We start from the raw sequence: 17,531 nt of genomic DNA on the forward strand, positions 1-17,531 counted from the left end.
GGTGAGTGCTCTGCCGTGCTACATATGGTGGAGAATGCAGGTGTAATCGGTCACCCCTGATACAAAGGGAAGGAGAAGGACTGGGAATAATTGTCTGGAGGGAACTAGAGATAGGGACGATGGATCCCGGTTATGCGGAGGTGTTCTTTGCACCGTTCCAGGCTGGGCTCCAGAGTCAGGTCCCTGGAGGAAAGGGGCAGTCTGACAGCACAAGAGGCTTGAGAGATTTGTGCATGAGGTCAGGGAAACTCAGCAGAGGCATTGTGAGGCGCAGTGAGCCCTGCAGGAACAGTTGGGGCAGCTGGCAGAGGAATAGCAGGCCCTGGTAAAATTCCTCAGAAGGGAGTTTCGGAGGAGCTGTGGAGAAGGACGTGAGAAGCCGAGTGCCAGGGCCAGGAGGCCTGTGGCGGAGCACAAGGCTTGCTACACGTGCGGGCGGCATGGACATTTAAAAAGGGATTGTCCCTATTGGGATGGGGGCAGGGCGCCTCACCCAGATCAGGGAAAGGGTCAAGTCCCTAAGACAACCCGCCTGGTGAGGAGAACCAGGGGGCGACGGATATGTTGGGCCTATGGATGAAAAGGACACCTGCAGGGGGAATGCCCAGGCAGGTGGGCCCCAGCAAGAACAAGGTCAGCTCCCAGACAACTACACTGGGCAGCACAGCATGGGGAGGAGGTGACCAGCCCTCTGTGGAGAAAAGTGGTTCGGGACGATTTAGAAAAGCTGGACAAGCACAAGTCCATGGGGCCGGATGCGCTGCATCCGAGAGTGCTAAAGGAGTTGGCGGATGTGACTGCAGAGCCATTGGCCATTATCTCTGAAAACTCATGGCGATCGGGGGAAGTCCCGGATGACTGGAAAAAGGCTAATGTAGTGCCCATCTTTAAAAAAGGGAAGGAGGATGATCTTGGGAACTACAGGCCAGTCAGGACTGATCCCCAACTAAATCATCCCAGCCAGGGCTTTGCAAAGCCTGACCTTAAAAACTTCTAAGGAAGGAGATTCCACCACCTCCCTAGGTAACGCCTTCCAGTGTTTCACCACCCTCCTAGTGAAAAAGTTTTTCCTAATATCCAACCTAAACCTCCCCCACTGCAACTTGAGACCATTACTCCTTGTTCTGTCACCTGCCACCACTGAGAACAGTCTAGAGCCATCCTCTTTCGAACCCACTTTCAGGTAGTTGAAAGCAGCTATCAAATCCACCCTCATTCTTCTCTTCCGCAGACTAAACAATCCCAGTTCCCTCAGCCTCTCCTCATAACTCATGTGTTCCAGCCCCCTAATCACTTTTGTTGCCCTCCGCTGGACTCTTTCCAATTTTTCCACATCCTTCTGTAGTGTAAAAAGAAAAGGAGTACTTGTGGCACCTTAGTGTCTTAGGTGCCACAAGTACTCCTTTTCTTTTTGCGAATACAGACTAACACGGCTGTTACTCTGAAACCTGTCATTCTTGTAGTGTGGGGCCCAAAACTGGACACAGTACTCCAGATGAGGCCTCACCAATGTGGAATAGAGGGGAACGATCATGTCCCTCGATCGGCTGGCAATGCCACTACATATACATCCCAAATGCCATTGGCCTTCTTGGCAACAAGGGCACACTGCTGACTCATATCCAGCTTCTCGTCCACTGTAACCCCTAGGTCCTTTTCTGCAGAACTGCTGCCGAGCCATTCGGTCCCTAGTTTGTAGCGGTGCATGGGATTCTTCCGTCCTAAGTGCAGGACTCTGCACTTGTCCTTGTTGAGCCTCATCAGATTTCTTTTGGCCCAATCCTCTAATTTGTCTATGGCCCTCTGTATCCTATCCCTACCCTCCAGCGTATCTACCTCTCCTCCCAGTTTAGTGTCATCTGCAAACTTGCTGAGGGTGCAATCCACACCATCCTCCAGATCATTTATGAAGATACTGAACAAAACCGGCCCGAGGACCGACCCTTGGTGCACTCCACTTGATACCGGCTGCCAATTAGACATGGAGCCATTGATCGCTACCCGTTGAGCCCGACAATCTAACCAACTTTCTATCCACCTTATCATCCATTCATCCAGCCCATACTTCTTTAACTTGCTGGCAAGAATACTGTGGGAGACTGTGTCAAAAGCTTTGCTAAAGTCAAGGAACAACACGTCCACCGCTTTCCCCTCATCCACAGAGCCAGTTATCTTGTCACAGAAGGCAAATAGATTAGTCAGGCATGACTTGCCCTTGGTGAATCCATGCTGACTGTTCCTGATCACTTTCCTCTCCCCTAAGTGCTTCAGAATTGAAGTGTCCTTCAGCCAACGCAGCCTCACAGCTGTTTGGTCAGAGAACAGACCATTCCCATCAAATGGGAGGTCTTGGCTGGAGGTCTGCATCTCCTGGGAGAGTCTGGTGGTTTGAAGCCAGGAGCTGCGCCTCATCACCACTGCGGATACTACCACCTTGGCTGTAGAGTCTGCCGCATCCCACGCCATTTGCAGGGAGCACCGGGTCATCGAAGTGCCTTCCTGCACCAGAGTATCAAACTCTTGGGCCAAGTCCTGCAGAAGGGACTCCTTAAACTTACGGAAGGAGTCCCATAAAGTTGTAACAGCCCAAGAGGGCCTAGTGATTTGCCACCCAAAACTGTAAACTGGCGGTGGAATAAATTTTTCTCCCAAACAAGTCCAGTCATTTGGCCTCTTTATTTTTCGGGGTTGAGCTGGACTGACCCTGCTTTTCTTTTCTGTTGGCCACCAAGACCACCAGTGAGCTGGGGGCAAGGGTGGGTGTACAGATTATCAAAACTTTTGGCTGGTACAAAGTATTTCTTTTCGGCCTCTTTTGAGGTGGGAGGGATGGAGTAAGAGATTTGCCAGGTGGACTTGGCAATTTTGAGGACCCCGTCATGCACCGGTAGTGTGTCAGGGTAGAGGCTGAAAGGGCGTTGAATACGGCGTCTGTTGGCTCAGCCATCTCCTCCACTTCCAGGCCCAAGTTCTTGGCCGCTCAACGAAGCAGGGCCCAGTGGTCCTTAAAGTCATCCAGCAGACTGGCCCTAGAGGGACCTGCAACCGCCTAGTCTGGGGACAAAGACGAGGACTGCACTGCACTGCAGGTGGCAGGCCCTGGTCCTCCTCCTCCGCAGGGGAGGGTGTCTTAGGAGTGGTTACAACCTCTTCAGCCTCGGTCTCTGGGCATTCTTCCTATACCGAGCCCAGTGCCATTGGTGCCTGCAGCTGCTGCTCCAAGGCAGAGGCCAACAAGTGGAGCGATGGCTGCATAGCCATGACCAGAACTCCCCAGGCGTTCCAACAAGGCCACTGCACAGGCCATTGACCTGGCTGCCACTGCGCTGGTGCTGCGGTCTTGGTCACCCAGTCATAGATTCATACAAGATTAGGGTTGGAAGAGACCTCAGGAGGTCATCTAGTCCAATCCCCTGCTAAAAGCAGGGCCAACACCAACTAAATCATCCCAGCCAGAGCTTTGTCAAGCTAGACCTTAAAAACCTCTAAGGAAGGAGATTCCACTACCTCCCTAGATAACCCATTCCAGTGTCTCACCACCCTCCTAGTGAAATAGCGTTTCCTCATACCCAACCTAGACCTCCCCCACTGCAACTTGAGACCATTGCTTCTTGTTCTGTCATCTGCCACCACTGAGAACAGCTGAGCTCCATCCTCTTTGGAATCCCCCCCTCAGGTAGTTGAAAGCTGCTATTAAATCCCCTCCACACACACTCTACTCTTCTGCAGACTAAATAAGCCCAGTTCCCTCAGCCTCTCCTTGTAAGTCATGTGCCCCAGCCCCCTGATCATTTTTGTTGCCCTCCGCTCTCTCCAATTTGTCCACATCCTTTCTGTAGTGTGGGGCCCAAAACTGGACGCAATACTCCAGATGTGGCCTCACCAGTGCCAAATAGAGGGGAATAATCACTTCCCTCAATCTGCTGGCAATGTTCTCACTAATGCAGCCCAGTATGCCAGTTATGCCATTGGGTTCTAGATGAGGGGTTAAACCTTCCCTCAGTACCACAGGAACTGCCTTCCGGAGTCCACGGAGGGGCTGTGGATACTTGGGTCTGCTTCGAGACCACGGATAATGGTGACTGGTGCCTAGTATGGTACTGGTAGCATGGAGACCAGTGTTGGTACTGGGGAGACCGGGGGTGGGACAGAGAATGCTCCCACAAGTAAGCAACCTGGATCAGCGACAAGACGGTGATCACGTAAGTATAAAAACTATTAACTCAGCAATAACAATAGCTATATTGTGGGCTAAAACTCCTGTACCTATGACCTCAGAACCTATTTAGATCAAGGTATAGTTATCTCAAAACAGGAAGCACTCCCAAATTACTGGCTGACATCTGGGTTCTACCAAGAAAAATTACTGTCTTCCACCCCTGAAACTATGATGCTTACATGTTTTTGTTTAATATCTTCATAAATGATCTGGAGGATGATGTGGATTGCACCTCAGCAAGTTTGCAGATGACACTAAACTGGGAGGAAAGGTAGATACGCCGAAAGGTAGGGATAGGATACAGAGGGACCTAGACAAATTGGAGGATTGGGCCAAAAGAAATATGTTGAGGTTCAACAAGGACAAGTGCAGAGTCCTGCACTTAGGACGGAAGAATCCCGCACTTAGGACGGAAGAATCCCATGCACCGCTACAAACTAGGGACTGAATGGCTCGGCAGCAGTTCTGCAGAAAAGGACCTATGGGTTACAGTGGACGAGAAGCTGGATATGAGTCAGTATGCCCTTGTTGCCAAGAAGGCCAATGGCATTTTGGGATGAATACGTAGGGGCATTGCCAGCAGATCGAGGGACGTGATCGTTCCCCTCTATTCAACATTGGTGAGGCCTCATCTGGAGTACTGTGTCCAGTTTGGGGCCCCACACTACAAGAAGGATGTGGAAAAATTGGAAAGAGTCCAGCGGAGGGCAACAAAAATGATTAGGGGACTGGAACACATGACTTATGAGGAGAGGCTGAGGGAACTGGGGATGTGTAGTCTACAGAAGAGAAGAATGACGGGGGATTTGATAGCTGCTTTCAACTACCTGAAAGGGGGTTCGAAAGGAGGATGGCTCTAGACTGTTCTCAGTGGTAGCAGGTGACAGAACAAGGAGTAATGGTCTCAAGTTGCAGTGGGGGAGATTTAGGTTGGATATTAGGAAAAACTTTTTCACTAGGAGGGTGGTGAAGCACTGGAATGCGTTACCTAGGGAGGTGATGGAATCTCCTTCCTTAGAAGTTTTTAAGGTCAGGCTTGACAAAGCCCTGGCTGGGATGATTTAATTAGGGATTGGTCCTGCTTTGAGCAGGGGGTTGGACTAGACCTCCTGAGGTCCCTTTCAACCCTGATATTCTATGTTGAATTTCCCACAATGAGATATGAAAAAACACATCGGCCTTTGTGGAGTTTCTACCTAACCCCTGTCAGCTAGGGGTTGGCTAATTTATCTCTATTTTTTATCCAGTCTAATGTAACTGTGGATATTCTTGTACACATGTCTATAATCCTTTATTAATCTTAAACATTTGGCCTCAATCTTGTGGCAACGAGTTCCATAAGCTAAATATGAGCTAGTAAAAATATACTTCTAATCAGTTTAAATGTATTGCCTTTCAATTTCATTGATGTCCCCTTGCTTTTGTCCAGAAGAATAGGCAATTCATGTAGAAATAGCAATAGGGCGCACATAAGGCATGCAAAGGGAAGCAGGCAGGTAAGTGGCTTGCAGAGATCACAGCTAACCCTCTGAGGGCATCCACACTATGAAGAAGCAGGCCAGACTCTGGCTCCCACAGAGTAGCCATATTCCTGTTGGAGTGTTTCTAATAGCAGGCACTGTGCCTCTAGGGTCAGGGTATTCAGAGAGAAAAGAGGTCATTTAAAAAGTGGATCATGAATAGCAGGAGACATCAGGAACTTAATTGCTCTCCAAAAGCAAGAATACTACAATCACAGGAACCTACCCCGAGAGGAAAGGGAACCTAGCAGCTCATTGGCGTATTCCAACATCTCTTAGCACCCAGATTCTCAGTACATGCTAGAGCTTTTCCTAAAGCCATATCTTTCCCACCTTCCTGTGATGCAGCTGCTCTTCTGGCAGGCTTTTTGCAGGCAACACTGACCCCTGCTCTGTCAGCTCCTCAATGCGTTTATTCAGAGCTACCAGCTTGGCTTTGGCCTGCAGCTTCAGCTTCTTCAACTTAGCATCTGCAGCCTCCCTCTCCTCCTGTGGAAGAAAAGATGCAAAGACTGTACTCAAGGTTCTATTGCACCATCCACAGGAAATTAATTTGCCCTGAAGCCGCCAGCTTGCAGTGTTAGGAATGTCAAACAGATTTAAGTGTCTCCGCATCAGAAAGGAGACCCCAAAGAAGCCAGAGACTGAACTCCACAGAAAACAGTAGTAGCAGCATCTCAGGGTATGTCTACATTGCAATTTAACGCCTTTTTGGCCCTTGCCAGCTGACTCCAGCTCACAGGGCTCAGGCTAAGGGGCTGGTTAATTGCAGTGTAGACATTTGGGCTTCCAGTGGAGCCCGGGCTCTAGGACCCTGCAACGTGGAAGTGTCCCAGAGCTCAGGCTCCAGCCAGAGCCCAAATGTCCACACTGTAATTAACTAGCTCCTTAGCCCAAGCCCCGTGAGTCCAAGTCAGCTGGTACGGGCCAGACCCGGATGTCAAATTGCAGTGTAGACATACCTTCAGCCTTACTCCCAGACCCCTTGTGGAAGGAATGGTACCTTGAGTTCAACTTCTTTCTGCTGGAGCTGGGCATCCTTCTCTCGGACCAAATCCTTCAGCTGGACAGCCAGCTGCTCTGTGTGGGCCAGACGCTCCAGTATACCCTTGGGCATCTCCTCCCTGCTCTCCATTCCTGGCTCCGACACCTAGAGAAGGTCAAACAGACACTCTGGAAAAAGTACCTCACTAAAACTAATTCCAAGACCACAGCATAGTGCCCAGAGGGAGACCCGCAACTCTGTTTTTATGTGTTACAGCCTAGCCTAAATGCAGCTCCTCACAAACTTTCCTCCTGATTTCAGCTGGCGAAGTCTAGTTCATTAGACTAAGTGGAAAGTTCCAGATACTCTCGAAGAATATTAAAAGGAGCATCTCTGCTGTAACAGGACATCAGCAAACTTGAAAGACTTTACACAGCAGAGATACCACTGCTCCCTATGCCATCCACTGCCCCTACAGCCAGAGTGCAACATGAGAGCAGGTCCCCATGTGATTCAGTAGTCCCATTCCTCTTATGGAGGATGGTCAGCTCTCCAAAACTCTTCCAGAAACCCCTAGCTCACTTCAACTCTAGCTCCTTTCCCAGCTCTCAAGTTGATCTCATAGGCTGAAGAGATCATACGGTTCTGCACTGCAGCAGCACTGACTGAAAGGAAGATGCCATAAATGCAAAGCGAGTGGCAGAGGTGAGGGCCACAAGTTGGGTGAGGTGCAAGGTGACAGGAATCAGGAGACAGTTATTCACAACACTCTAGTGCCTCGGATACCCTGAACCAGCTCTGAGCAGCAACAATGATAGTTCTGGAATGAGAGAGCATACTCACAGTGGCAGAGGACTCAACTTGTGCATCACTTCCATCCCCCGACAGCTCCTGCAGAACAGTGTTTGCTAACCCTGATAAGCGGCTCAGCATCTCAGGCCTGCAGCAAAACAACATAAAAAGAAAGACTTTAGGTAAGGGGCAAAAGAGCGAGGGAAAGGAAGTGCATCTCCCTACTGATCTCCAGTACCATGCAACAACGAACATTTCTTCCCTACTGATAAAGCAGATGCCAAAGTAAACCCCAAGAAGTAAATAACTTTTATGCTGTGGCTAAGAGGGGTAATTCAGACCCTGGCTGTATAAGCAGGGGAATACAGAGTAGGAGTAGGGAGGTATTCTTTCCAATGTATAAGTGAGACAAAAAATGAACTACAAGAATGATGCAATATCTGAAAAACCTGACTTACAGGAGAGACTAAAGAAGTGCAGAGTATGCCCATACTACAAGTGCTTCAGCTGCAGCACTGCTAGAAGCTGGCTACAGTGATCCACACATTCACGACCTCCAGGCTTGTGACCTACAGGAACGAAGCCATATACCCTGCACAAACTTCCACCTAGCACTAATATAGCAGCATACGCATTTAGTGACTGAAGTTGTTGAGAAAACATTACCGCAGTGCTCTGATCTTTACACGGACGCCTCCAGTAGGAACGGGTTAGTATCCCTATTCTCAGAGTGGCGAAATGACCGTGCTTCACTCTTCTAGCCTATAGAATATCCCGACCTTGCAACCATCTGTCTTTGAATAGGAAAAATGTAATGTGCATCATACTTTGGTTACAGGGCACGTTAGGCCGGCTTTCCTCACTATGTGTGAAGTGGGGGCCACTTTGGCAAAAACCTTCAATGTGAGAGCCACATGGGGTGGGGCTGAAGGTTTGGCGCATTGAGAGGTGGCCCAGAGTAGGGCAGAGGGTGGAGCGCAGGGGTGAGGGCTCTAGGGTGGAGCTGTGGATGACAGGTTTGGGGTGTGGAATGTGGGGATGAGGGCTGCGGGGGTGAGGGCCGGGGATGAGGGGTTCAATGTGCAGGAGGGGGCTCAGGGCTGGGGCAGAGGGTTGGGATGTGGGAGAGAGAGGAAGACTCTGGCTGGGGGCGCAGGATCTGGGGTGGGGCCAGGGATGAGGAGTTTGGGGTAAAGGCAGGCTGCCCCGGGGCTGGGGCCAGAGGACTCCCCCCAACCCTCTCCCTGCTAGCAGGCAGCACGGGAGCTTCGGGAGAAGGGGCCCTCTCTCCCCCCTGCCGGCAGGCAGCACGGGAGCTCTGGAGCCGGGGGAGAGGCCCACACCAGCCCTGCAAGCCCCAACTTACTCCCCTCCCCAGTTCCCACCCACCTCCTCTCTCCTCTCCAGATTACAAACAGGCATTATGGGGTCACAACCCCCTTGCTCTTCCCATACTGCTAAACTGAAGGGGAGCCCCAGGAAGTGGTGGCTGCAGTATGGATAAGGTTGAGACTGCTTCATTAGGCATCCACTGTAACAGGAGAAACATTATGGTAGGGCATATATTTGGGTGCTACAAAGACCTGGGATCGAACTCAGGTCTAGGCAAGTTTAAAGTCTTTTGAGTTCACTTTTAAAATATATTTAAATTCTCCCTGAAATCTCAGTACTTCTGTGACACCTACAAGTGAGTCCGTAATATTCACAATAGTCACTTACTCTTGATCTTTTTCAGTAATAAAAAAATGTACCTAGATGTCCCAACAAAGATCAGGGCCCTGTGGCACTAAGTGCAATGCAAACACATAGCAAAGCCAATAATTAACCCCAAATAGCTTTCAATCTAAAAAGGCAAAGTAGACAAATGGTGGAACAAAGGAAGTATCTGTTATTCCCATGTAACATATGAAGAACTGAGACACAGGGACCAAGTGCCTTGCCCAAGGTCACATAGGGAGTTTGCAGCTGAGCCAGGAACTGAACTTAGATTTCCAGAACCTCAGTCTAGTGCCTTAACCAGTATGAATGAATGAATGTTTAACTAAAACTACTAATACGTGCCTAAATTAAGGTTATGTCTACACTTAAAATGCTGCACTGCACCACTGTAGCACTTCAGTGTAGACACTCACTATAGCGATGGGAAGGGTTCTCCACCTCCCCAAAAGGCAGTAGTTAGGATGACAGAAGAATTCTTCTATTAACCTAACGCTGTCTACACTGGGGGTTATGTCAGCATAGCTATGTCTCTTATGAGTGTGGATTTCACACCCCTAAGAGCAGAGCTATGTTGATGTATGTTTTCAGCACAGACCAGCCCTGAGTCACAGTATAATTATGTTGGTTAATTATACTCCTCCTCCCACTGGTAGGCTCCTCACTTGCTTTATCCCAGTTTACATTTAGACTATCAGTTGTTTGGGGCAGGCGCAAGGGCAGTCTCTCCCTAGGTTTACCGTAAACTGCTCAGCATACTTCTGGGTACTTTATTATAATGAACAACATTTGAGAGATTCTTGTGGATGATGAGGTATTTCTTGTTGTTTAAACTGATCATCTTCCAGGATGGCAGATTTTAGAGTTCTCTGCTGCACTCTGTGGCAGAGAGCACATATAAGAGAAGCATTCCTTTGAGATCATTGGCCAAATTCTCCACTGGTATAATCAAGTCAATGTCAACATTTATGTCAACCATTAATTTAGATCCATACCTTCAAAGTAGATAACCGTGCCACAGAAACAGATGGCCACTGCAAAGAGGAAACATTTCTATCACCTAACGTCTTCTGTTAACGTAGGGGTGAAGGAAAGGAGCAACTCACATGGTTTCTTATTATTGTCACATTATTACTGTATCAAAAGGCCTGATAATGCAGTTCTGGAAATACTTACTGAGTAAAGTGACCATATTTTCAAAAGAAATAAAAGGGACACTTATGGTAACATTTTTAGGGGGTTGAAATATACAAAAGACAAAGTAAATTTAAAAAAAAATTCTTATGGTGTCACTACTGCCAGCTTCTTAGTCAGCGATAAAGGCATGTGTCTTGGACTGGAGGATTTTAACATGGGATAAAATTTTCAAACGTGCTTAAGTAACTTAAGACCTAAATCCAATGGGACCAAACATTTTTCTTCACTCCAAACATTGTTCAAACTGAACACTCCTTTCACTGGACTATTTTTCCCCGACAAACACTCAGCAAATTCTACTCAGTGCAGCAATTCATTTTTATCAATGAACCCTAACAATGGAATTGGTTCATTACTAGATAAAAATTGCAGCGTGACAGTGCATCCCATATTCTTCATAGAAATATTATTATATGATTATGGCATAACTATGATGTATTTTATACAGGATAGGTCATGTGAGATATCATTGAAAAGGTTATGATTTACTGAATATTATTATCCTATTTGTATGCATGTACTATTTTTGTATCTGAAGTTAGGAATGCTGACTGTGTATCTGTATTTCATGTAGTTACTCCAGGGCAACGCCCACTAGGCAAAAGCCTGTCAGTCTAGATAGCTGGCTGGGAAGGGCCCATTCAAGTCAATGGACCATTAGGGAGAACAATAAGTCTTAGAAGAAGAAAAGAAGTACGTGTGGCACCTTAGAGACTAACAAATTTATTTCAGCATAAGCTTTCGTGAGCTACATCCAATGAAGTGAGCTGTAGCTCACGAAAGCTTATGCTCAAATAAATTTATTAGTTTCTAAGGTGCCACAAATACTCCTTTTCTTTTTGGGGATACAGACTAACACGGCTGCTACTCTGAAACCTGTCTTAGAAGAAGCTAATCTCCCACCGGGGAGCCTTCCTGAGGATGCTACAAACAACCTCCAAGTCATGGCTGCTATGAGACTACAGATCACCTGGTACTGGACTCCAGTACTTGGAATACCAGTGTTTTTCCACTGAAAGATGTGGGAACCAAGCTTGGAGACAAAGGGTTCTCGCCATAAGCAAACGCTATTTAAGGCAGGCAGTGACATCATCGTGGTTCTTCACTGCCTCCCCGTCCAAAGGAGACTCTTGAAAACATCTGAGGAACAAGGACTGGACTGGACGTGGGGGGGGGGGGGGGGGGGGGAGTGCTGGACCCAGGTTAAAAGGAAATTTTAGCCTGTGAAAGGAACACCTGAGGTTTTTAAGCTGCAAGCTGAACTTGCTTGCCTCTTAAGAGCCTGCAGCCTGCTTGAATCAACAATTAGGGTGAGACTTTGCTACTTATATCCAATCTCTTTAGTATATTAAGCTTAGATTGCATTTTTGTTTATTTGCGAGGTAATCTGCTATTCCTTATAATCACTTAAAATCTATCTTTTGTAGTTAATTTTTTTGTTTCATCACAAACCAGTGTGTGGGAGTCATAACTTGGGACAAAAAGCTGTTGTATATGCCCTCTCCACATTGAGGGAGGGGGCAAATTTCATGAGCTTATGCTGTACATATCTCTGTGCAGTGCAAGACAGTATAATTTTGGGTTTACACCCCAGAAGGGGGTGTGCTCTTGAGCAGCTGGGCAATTCCTTAGTCCCATGCAGAGCTGATCACAGCAGCCTGTAAGTACAGCAGCTGGGTGTGTCCCCTACCTGTGTGAATGCTAGTGAAAGAGCAAGCTTGGAGAACGTGGCAATTTATCACAGCAGCGCAGGGCGAGAGGGACCCCAGGCTGGTGGGTCGGGGGGCTCAGTGGTACCCCAGTTCCAGGTGGCACCCGTCACAGGTAACATTGTCAATAGTACTGCAAAAAAGGCACAAGTGTTCAATATATATTTCTGCTTGGTATCTGCGGAAAAATATTTAATCATATATGATGCAGAAACACTTTCTATTCCAATAATAACTTGGGAAGATGTTAAACAGCAGCTACTCAAGCTAGACATTTTTAGATCTGCAGGTCCAGATAACTAGCATCCAAGAATTTTTAAAAAGCTGGCCGAGGTGCTATATTTTCAATAACACTTGGAACGCAGGGGAAGTTTTAGAAGACTGGAAGAAAACTAGAGATGCTCCAATAGTTAAAGAGGCTAAACAGGATGACCTGAGTGATTGATTATATGTCTGTAAGCCGGACATCAATCCCAGACAAAATAATGGAACAGCTAATACAAGACTTGATTACATAAGAATTAAAGGAGTGTTATATAATTAATGCCAATCATCACAGGTTTATGGAAAATAGATGCTGTCAAACTTGAGTTTTTTTCTATGAGATTACAAGTTTGGTTGATAAAAGGTAGAGTGTTGATATAACACTTAGACTTCAGTAAGACTGACATGGTACTGCTTGATATTTCTATGAAGAAACTAAAACCATACAAAATTAACATGGCTTATATTATACATATTACAGACTGGCTGACATGTCCCCAAATGTAACTGTAAATGGGGAATCATCAATGAGAGAGTGTGTTTCTAGTGTGGTCCCGCATGGATTGATTCTTGGCCCTACACCAGAGCCGTAACCAGGGCAGGGTGAGTAGGACAGTCGCCCAAGACGCAAAGGCTCGGAGGTGGGAAAATGATGAAAACATGGCAGGGGGTGCAAATATGCTTGCTCGCCCTGGGCACTAAAATGCTTAGAAGGGCTCTGCCCTTCACTATTTAACATTTTGATCAGTGACCTGGAAGAAAACAAAGTCATCACTGATAAAGTTTGCAGAGGACACAAAGATTGATGGAGTGGTAAATAAAGAAGAGGACAGGTTGCTGATACAGACCAGTGCAGATCACTTGGTAAACAATGTAAGTTTTAATAACAGCCAAAAGTAAATGTATTCATCTAGGAAAAAAGAACGTAGGCTATACTTACAGGATGAGTGACTCTAACCTGGGAATCAGTAACTCTGAAAAAGATTTGGGGGTCCTGGTGAATAATCAGCTGAACATGAGTTCCCAGTGCAATGCTGTGGCCAAAACATGAGTGTTATCAGATAGCTGCATTACCTGCTATTAAATCTCTTTGACAGAAGACTGATATTCTTGTTTCATGACTGTGATAACTTGGAAACCACAAACCAAGAGAAATCTCATGGCTGGTGAATCTTGCCCACATGCTCAGGGTTCAGCTGATCGCCATATTTGTGGTACGGAGGGAATTTTCCTCTGGGGTAGATTGGAAGAGGCCCTGGGGGGTTTTCACCTTCCTCTGTAGCATGGGGCATTGGTCACTTGCTGGAGGATTCTCTTTAAACCATGATTTGAGGACTTCAATAGCTCAGACATAGGTGAGAGGTTTATTGCAGGAGTGGGTGGGTAAGATTCTGTGGCCTGCATTGTGCAGGAGGTCAGACTAGATGATCATAATGGTCCCTTCTGACCTTAATATCTATGAGAACTTTTTTTTACAAAATAGAATTAAGCTGCTTTGAGAATGTCTGTGGTTCTGGAAAGATTTAGCAAGCAGAGAACTGAGATACTGGAGAGCAATATGGAGGGTGGGAGGAAGCATTTAGGTACCATATTTGAAAGGAAAGGAAATACTTGAGATGATAGAACACCTTTGGTATTCCAGTAGAATAGAATCATAGAACATTAGGGTTGGAAGAGACCTCAGGAGGTCATCTAGTCCAAACCCCTGCTTAAAGCAGGACCAACCCCAACTAAATCATCCCAGCCAGGGCTTTCTCAAGCTGGGCCTTAAAAACCTCTAAGGATGGAGATTCCACCACCTCCCTAGGTAATCCATTCCAGTCCTTCACCACCCTCCTAGTGCAATAGTTTTTCCTAATACCCAACCTAGACCTCTCCCGCTGCAACTTGAGCCCATTGCTTCTTGTTCTGTCCTCTGCCACCACTGAGAACAGCCAAGCTCCATCCTCTTTGGAACCCCCCTTCAGGTAGTGGAAGGCTGCTATCAAATCCCCACACATACACTCTTCTCTTCTGCAGACTAAATAAGCCCAGTTCCCTCAGCCTCTCCTCATAAGTCATGTGCCCCAGACCCCAAATCATTTTTGTTGCCCTCCACTAGACTCTCTCCAATTTGTCCACATCCTTTCTGTAGTGGGGGGCCCCAAAACTGGACACAATACTCCAGATGTGGCCTCACCAGTGCCAAATAGAGGGGAATAATCACTTCCCTCGATCTGCTGGCAATGCTCCTGCTAATGCAGCCCAATATGTTGTTAGCCTTCTTGGCAACAAGGGCACACATCCAGCTTCTAACCCACTGTAATCCCCAGGTCCTTTTCTGCAGAACTGCCGCTTAGCCAGTTGGTCCCCAGCCTGTAGCAGTGCATGGGATTCTTCTGTCCTAGGTGCAGGACTCTGCACTTGTCCTTGTTGAACCTCATCAGATTTCTTTTGGTCCAAACCTCCAATTTGTCTAGATCACTCTGAACCCTATCCCTACCCTCCAGCTTATCTTCCGCTCCCCGCAGCTTAGTATCATGCACCCTCAGCAAGTTGGTGGAATCCATCCCATCATCCAGATCTATTAATGAAGATTTTGAACAAAACCGGCTCCAGGACCAACCCCTGGGGCACTCCACTTGATACCGGCTGCCAACTAGACATTGAGCCGTTGATCACTACCCATTGAGCCTGACGATCTAGCCAGGTTTCTATCCACCTTATAGTCATAGAATATCAGGGTTGGAAGGGACCCCTGAAGGTCATCTAGTCCAACCCCCTGCTCGAAGCAGGACCAATTCCCAGTTAAATCATCCCAGCCAGGGCTTTGTCAAGCCTGACCTTAAAAACTTCTAAGGAAGGAGATTCCACCACCTCCCTACGTAACGCATTCCAGTGTTTCACCACCCTCTTAGTGAAAAAGTTTTTCCTAATATCCAATCTAAACCTCCCCCACTGCAACTTGAGACCATTACTCCTCGTTCTGTCATCTGCTACCATTGAGAACAGTCTAGAGCCATCCTCTTTGGAACCCCCTTTCAGGTAGTTGAAAGCAGCTATCAAATCCCCCCTCATTCTTCTCTTCTGCAGGCTAAACAATCCCAGCTCCCTCAGCCTCTCCTCATAACTCATGTGTTCTAGACCCCTAATCATTTTTGTTGCCCTTCGCTGGACTATCTCCAATTTATCCACATCCTTCTTGTAGTGTGGGGCCCAAAACTGGACACAGTACTCCCGATGAGGCCTCACCAATGTCGAATAGAGGGGAACGATCACGTCCCTCGATCTGCTCGCTATGCCCCTACTTATACATCCCAAAATGCCATTGGCCTTCTTGGCAACAAGGGCACACTGCTGACTCATATCCAGCTTCTCGGCCACTGTAACCCCTAGGTCCTTTTCCGCAGAACTGCTGCCTAGCCATTCGGTCCCTAGTCTGTAGCGGTGCATTGGATTCTTCCATCCTAAGTGCAGGACCCTGCACTTATCCTTATTGAACCTCATCAGATTTCTTTTGGCCCAATCCTCCAATTTGTCTAGGTCCTTCTGTATCCTATCCCTCCCCTCCAGCGTATCTACCACTCCTCCCAGTTTAGTATCATCCGCAAATTTGCTGAGAGTCCAATCCACACCATCCTCCAGATCATTTATGAAGATATTGAATAAAACCGGCCCCAGGACCGACCCTTGGGGCACTCCACTTGATACCGGCTGCCAACTAGACATGGAGCCATTGATCACTACCCGTTGAGCCCGACAATCTAGCCAGCTTTCTACCCACCTTATAGTGCATTCATCCAGCCCATACTTCCTTAACTTGCTGAAAGAATACTGTGGGAGACCGTGTCAAAAGCTTTGCTAAAGTCAAGAAACAATACATCCACTGCTTTCCCTTCATCCACAGAACCAGTAATCTCATCATAAAAGGCGATTAGATTAGTCAGGCATGACCTTCCCTTGGTGAATCCATGCTGGCTGTTCCTGATCACTTTCCTCTCATGCAAGTGCTTCAGGATTGATTCTTTGAGGACCTGCTCCATGATTTTTCCCAGGGACTGAGGTGAGGCTGACTGGCCTGTAGTTCCCTGGATCCTCCTTCTTCCCTTTTTTAAAATTGGCACTACATTAACCTTTTTCCAGGCATCCGGGATTTCCCCCGTTCGCCACGAGTTTTCAAAGATAATGGCCAATGGCTCTGCAATCACAGCCGCCAATTCCTTCAGCACTCTCGGATGCAACTCGTCCGGCCCCATGGACTTGTGCACGTCCAGCTTTTCTAAATAGTCCCTAACCACCTCTATCTCCACAGAGGGCTGGCCATCTCTTCCCCATTTTGTGATGCCCAGCGCAGCAGTCTGGGAGCTGACCTTGTTAGTGAAAACAGAGGCAAAGAAAGCATTGAGTACATTAGCTTTTTCCACATCCTCTGTCACTAGGTTGCCTCCCTCATTCAGTAAGGGGCCCACACTTTCCTTGGCTTTCTTCTTGTTGCCAACATACCTGAAGAAACCCTTCTTGTTACTCCATTAATCCAATCATACTTTTTAAAGTTGCTGGCAAGAATACTGTGGGAGACTATATCAAAAGCTTTGCTAAAGTCAAGATATAGCATGCCCACTGCTCTCCCCATATCCACAGAGCTAGTTATCTCATCATAGAAGGCAATCAGGTTGGTCAGGCATGACTTGCCCTTGGTGAATCCATGTTGACTGTTCCTGATCACCTTCTTCTCCTACAAGTGCTTCAAAAATAGAGTGTAGTGTTTTAATTTAATCTGTTAAATAGAAGAAGGGAATGGAGAGAACAGGAACTCTCTCACACACTTTCAAAGTGGAAGTTACTGAGAACTTAAGGAGGTGGGTAAGTTTTGAGTTAGATTCACAGAAAAAGTAACAATCATTGCTTAATAAATTGATAGCTGGAAGAAATTCAGATACAATGCCCTCGCATGCACTGGATTTGGTGCATATTTTTCATGGAGGGCAAGGTGCTAGTTTATCTCAAATGCATAGTAGTTAGGCCTTTGCTTGAGATTACTGGTATTACAGAAGCACCTAGAGGCCTCAATATGCAAGATGCTGCACAGATGTGAAGTAGAAGGATTTGCACAAAAACTAAGTTTATTATCTAGGTTTAAGGCAAGACAC

At 47.1% G+C, this 17,531-nt stretch overlaps 1 protein-coding gene across 3 annotated transcripts in view; it reads right to left on the minus strand.

The window, feature by feature from the left end:
* Window positions 1-17,531, minus strand: part of GOLGB1 (golgin B1) — a 114,878-nt gene that overhangs the window by 92,103 nt on the left and 5,244 nt on the right. For all 3 annotated transcript variants that reach the window (XM_084634095.1, XM_084634094.1, XM_084634093.1), the window contains exons 2-4: window positions 7,568-7,664; window positions 6,743-6,889; window positions 6,073-6,228 (exon numbers count right to left, since the gene is read on the minus strand). In XM_084634095.1, the coding sequence (XP_084490221.1) occupies window positions 6,073-6,228; window positions 6,743-6,889; window positions 7,568-7,657 (393 nt within the window). In that variant the 5' untranslated portion in view covers window positions 7,658-7,664. The remainder of the gene's footprint in view (window positions 1-6,072; window positions 6,229-6,742; window positions 6,890-7,567; window positions 7,665-17,531) is intronic.

This window comes from Lepidochelys olivacea (genome assembly GCF_965140295.1).
Source record: "Lepidochelys olivacea isolate rLepOli2 genome assembly, chromosome: 1".
NCBI lineage: Eukaryota > Metazoa > Chordata > Testudines > Cheloniidae > Lepidochelys > Lepidochelys olivacea.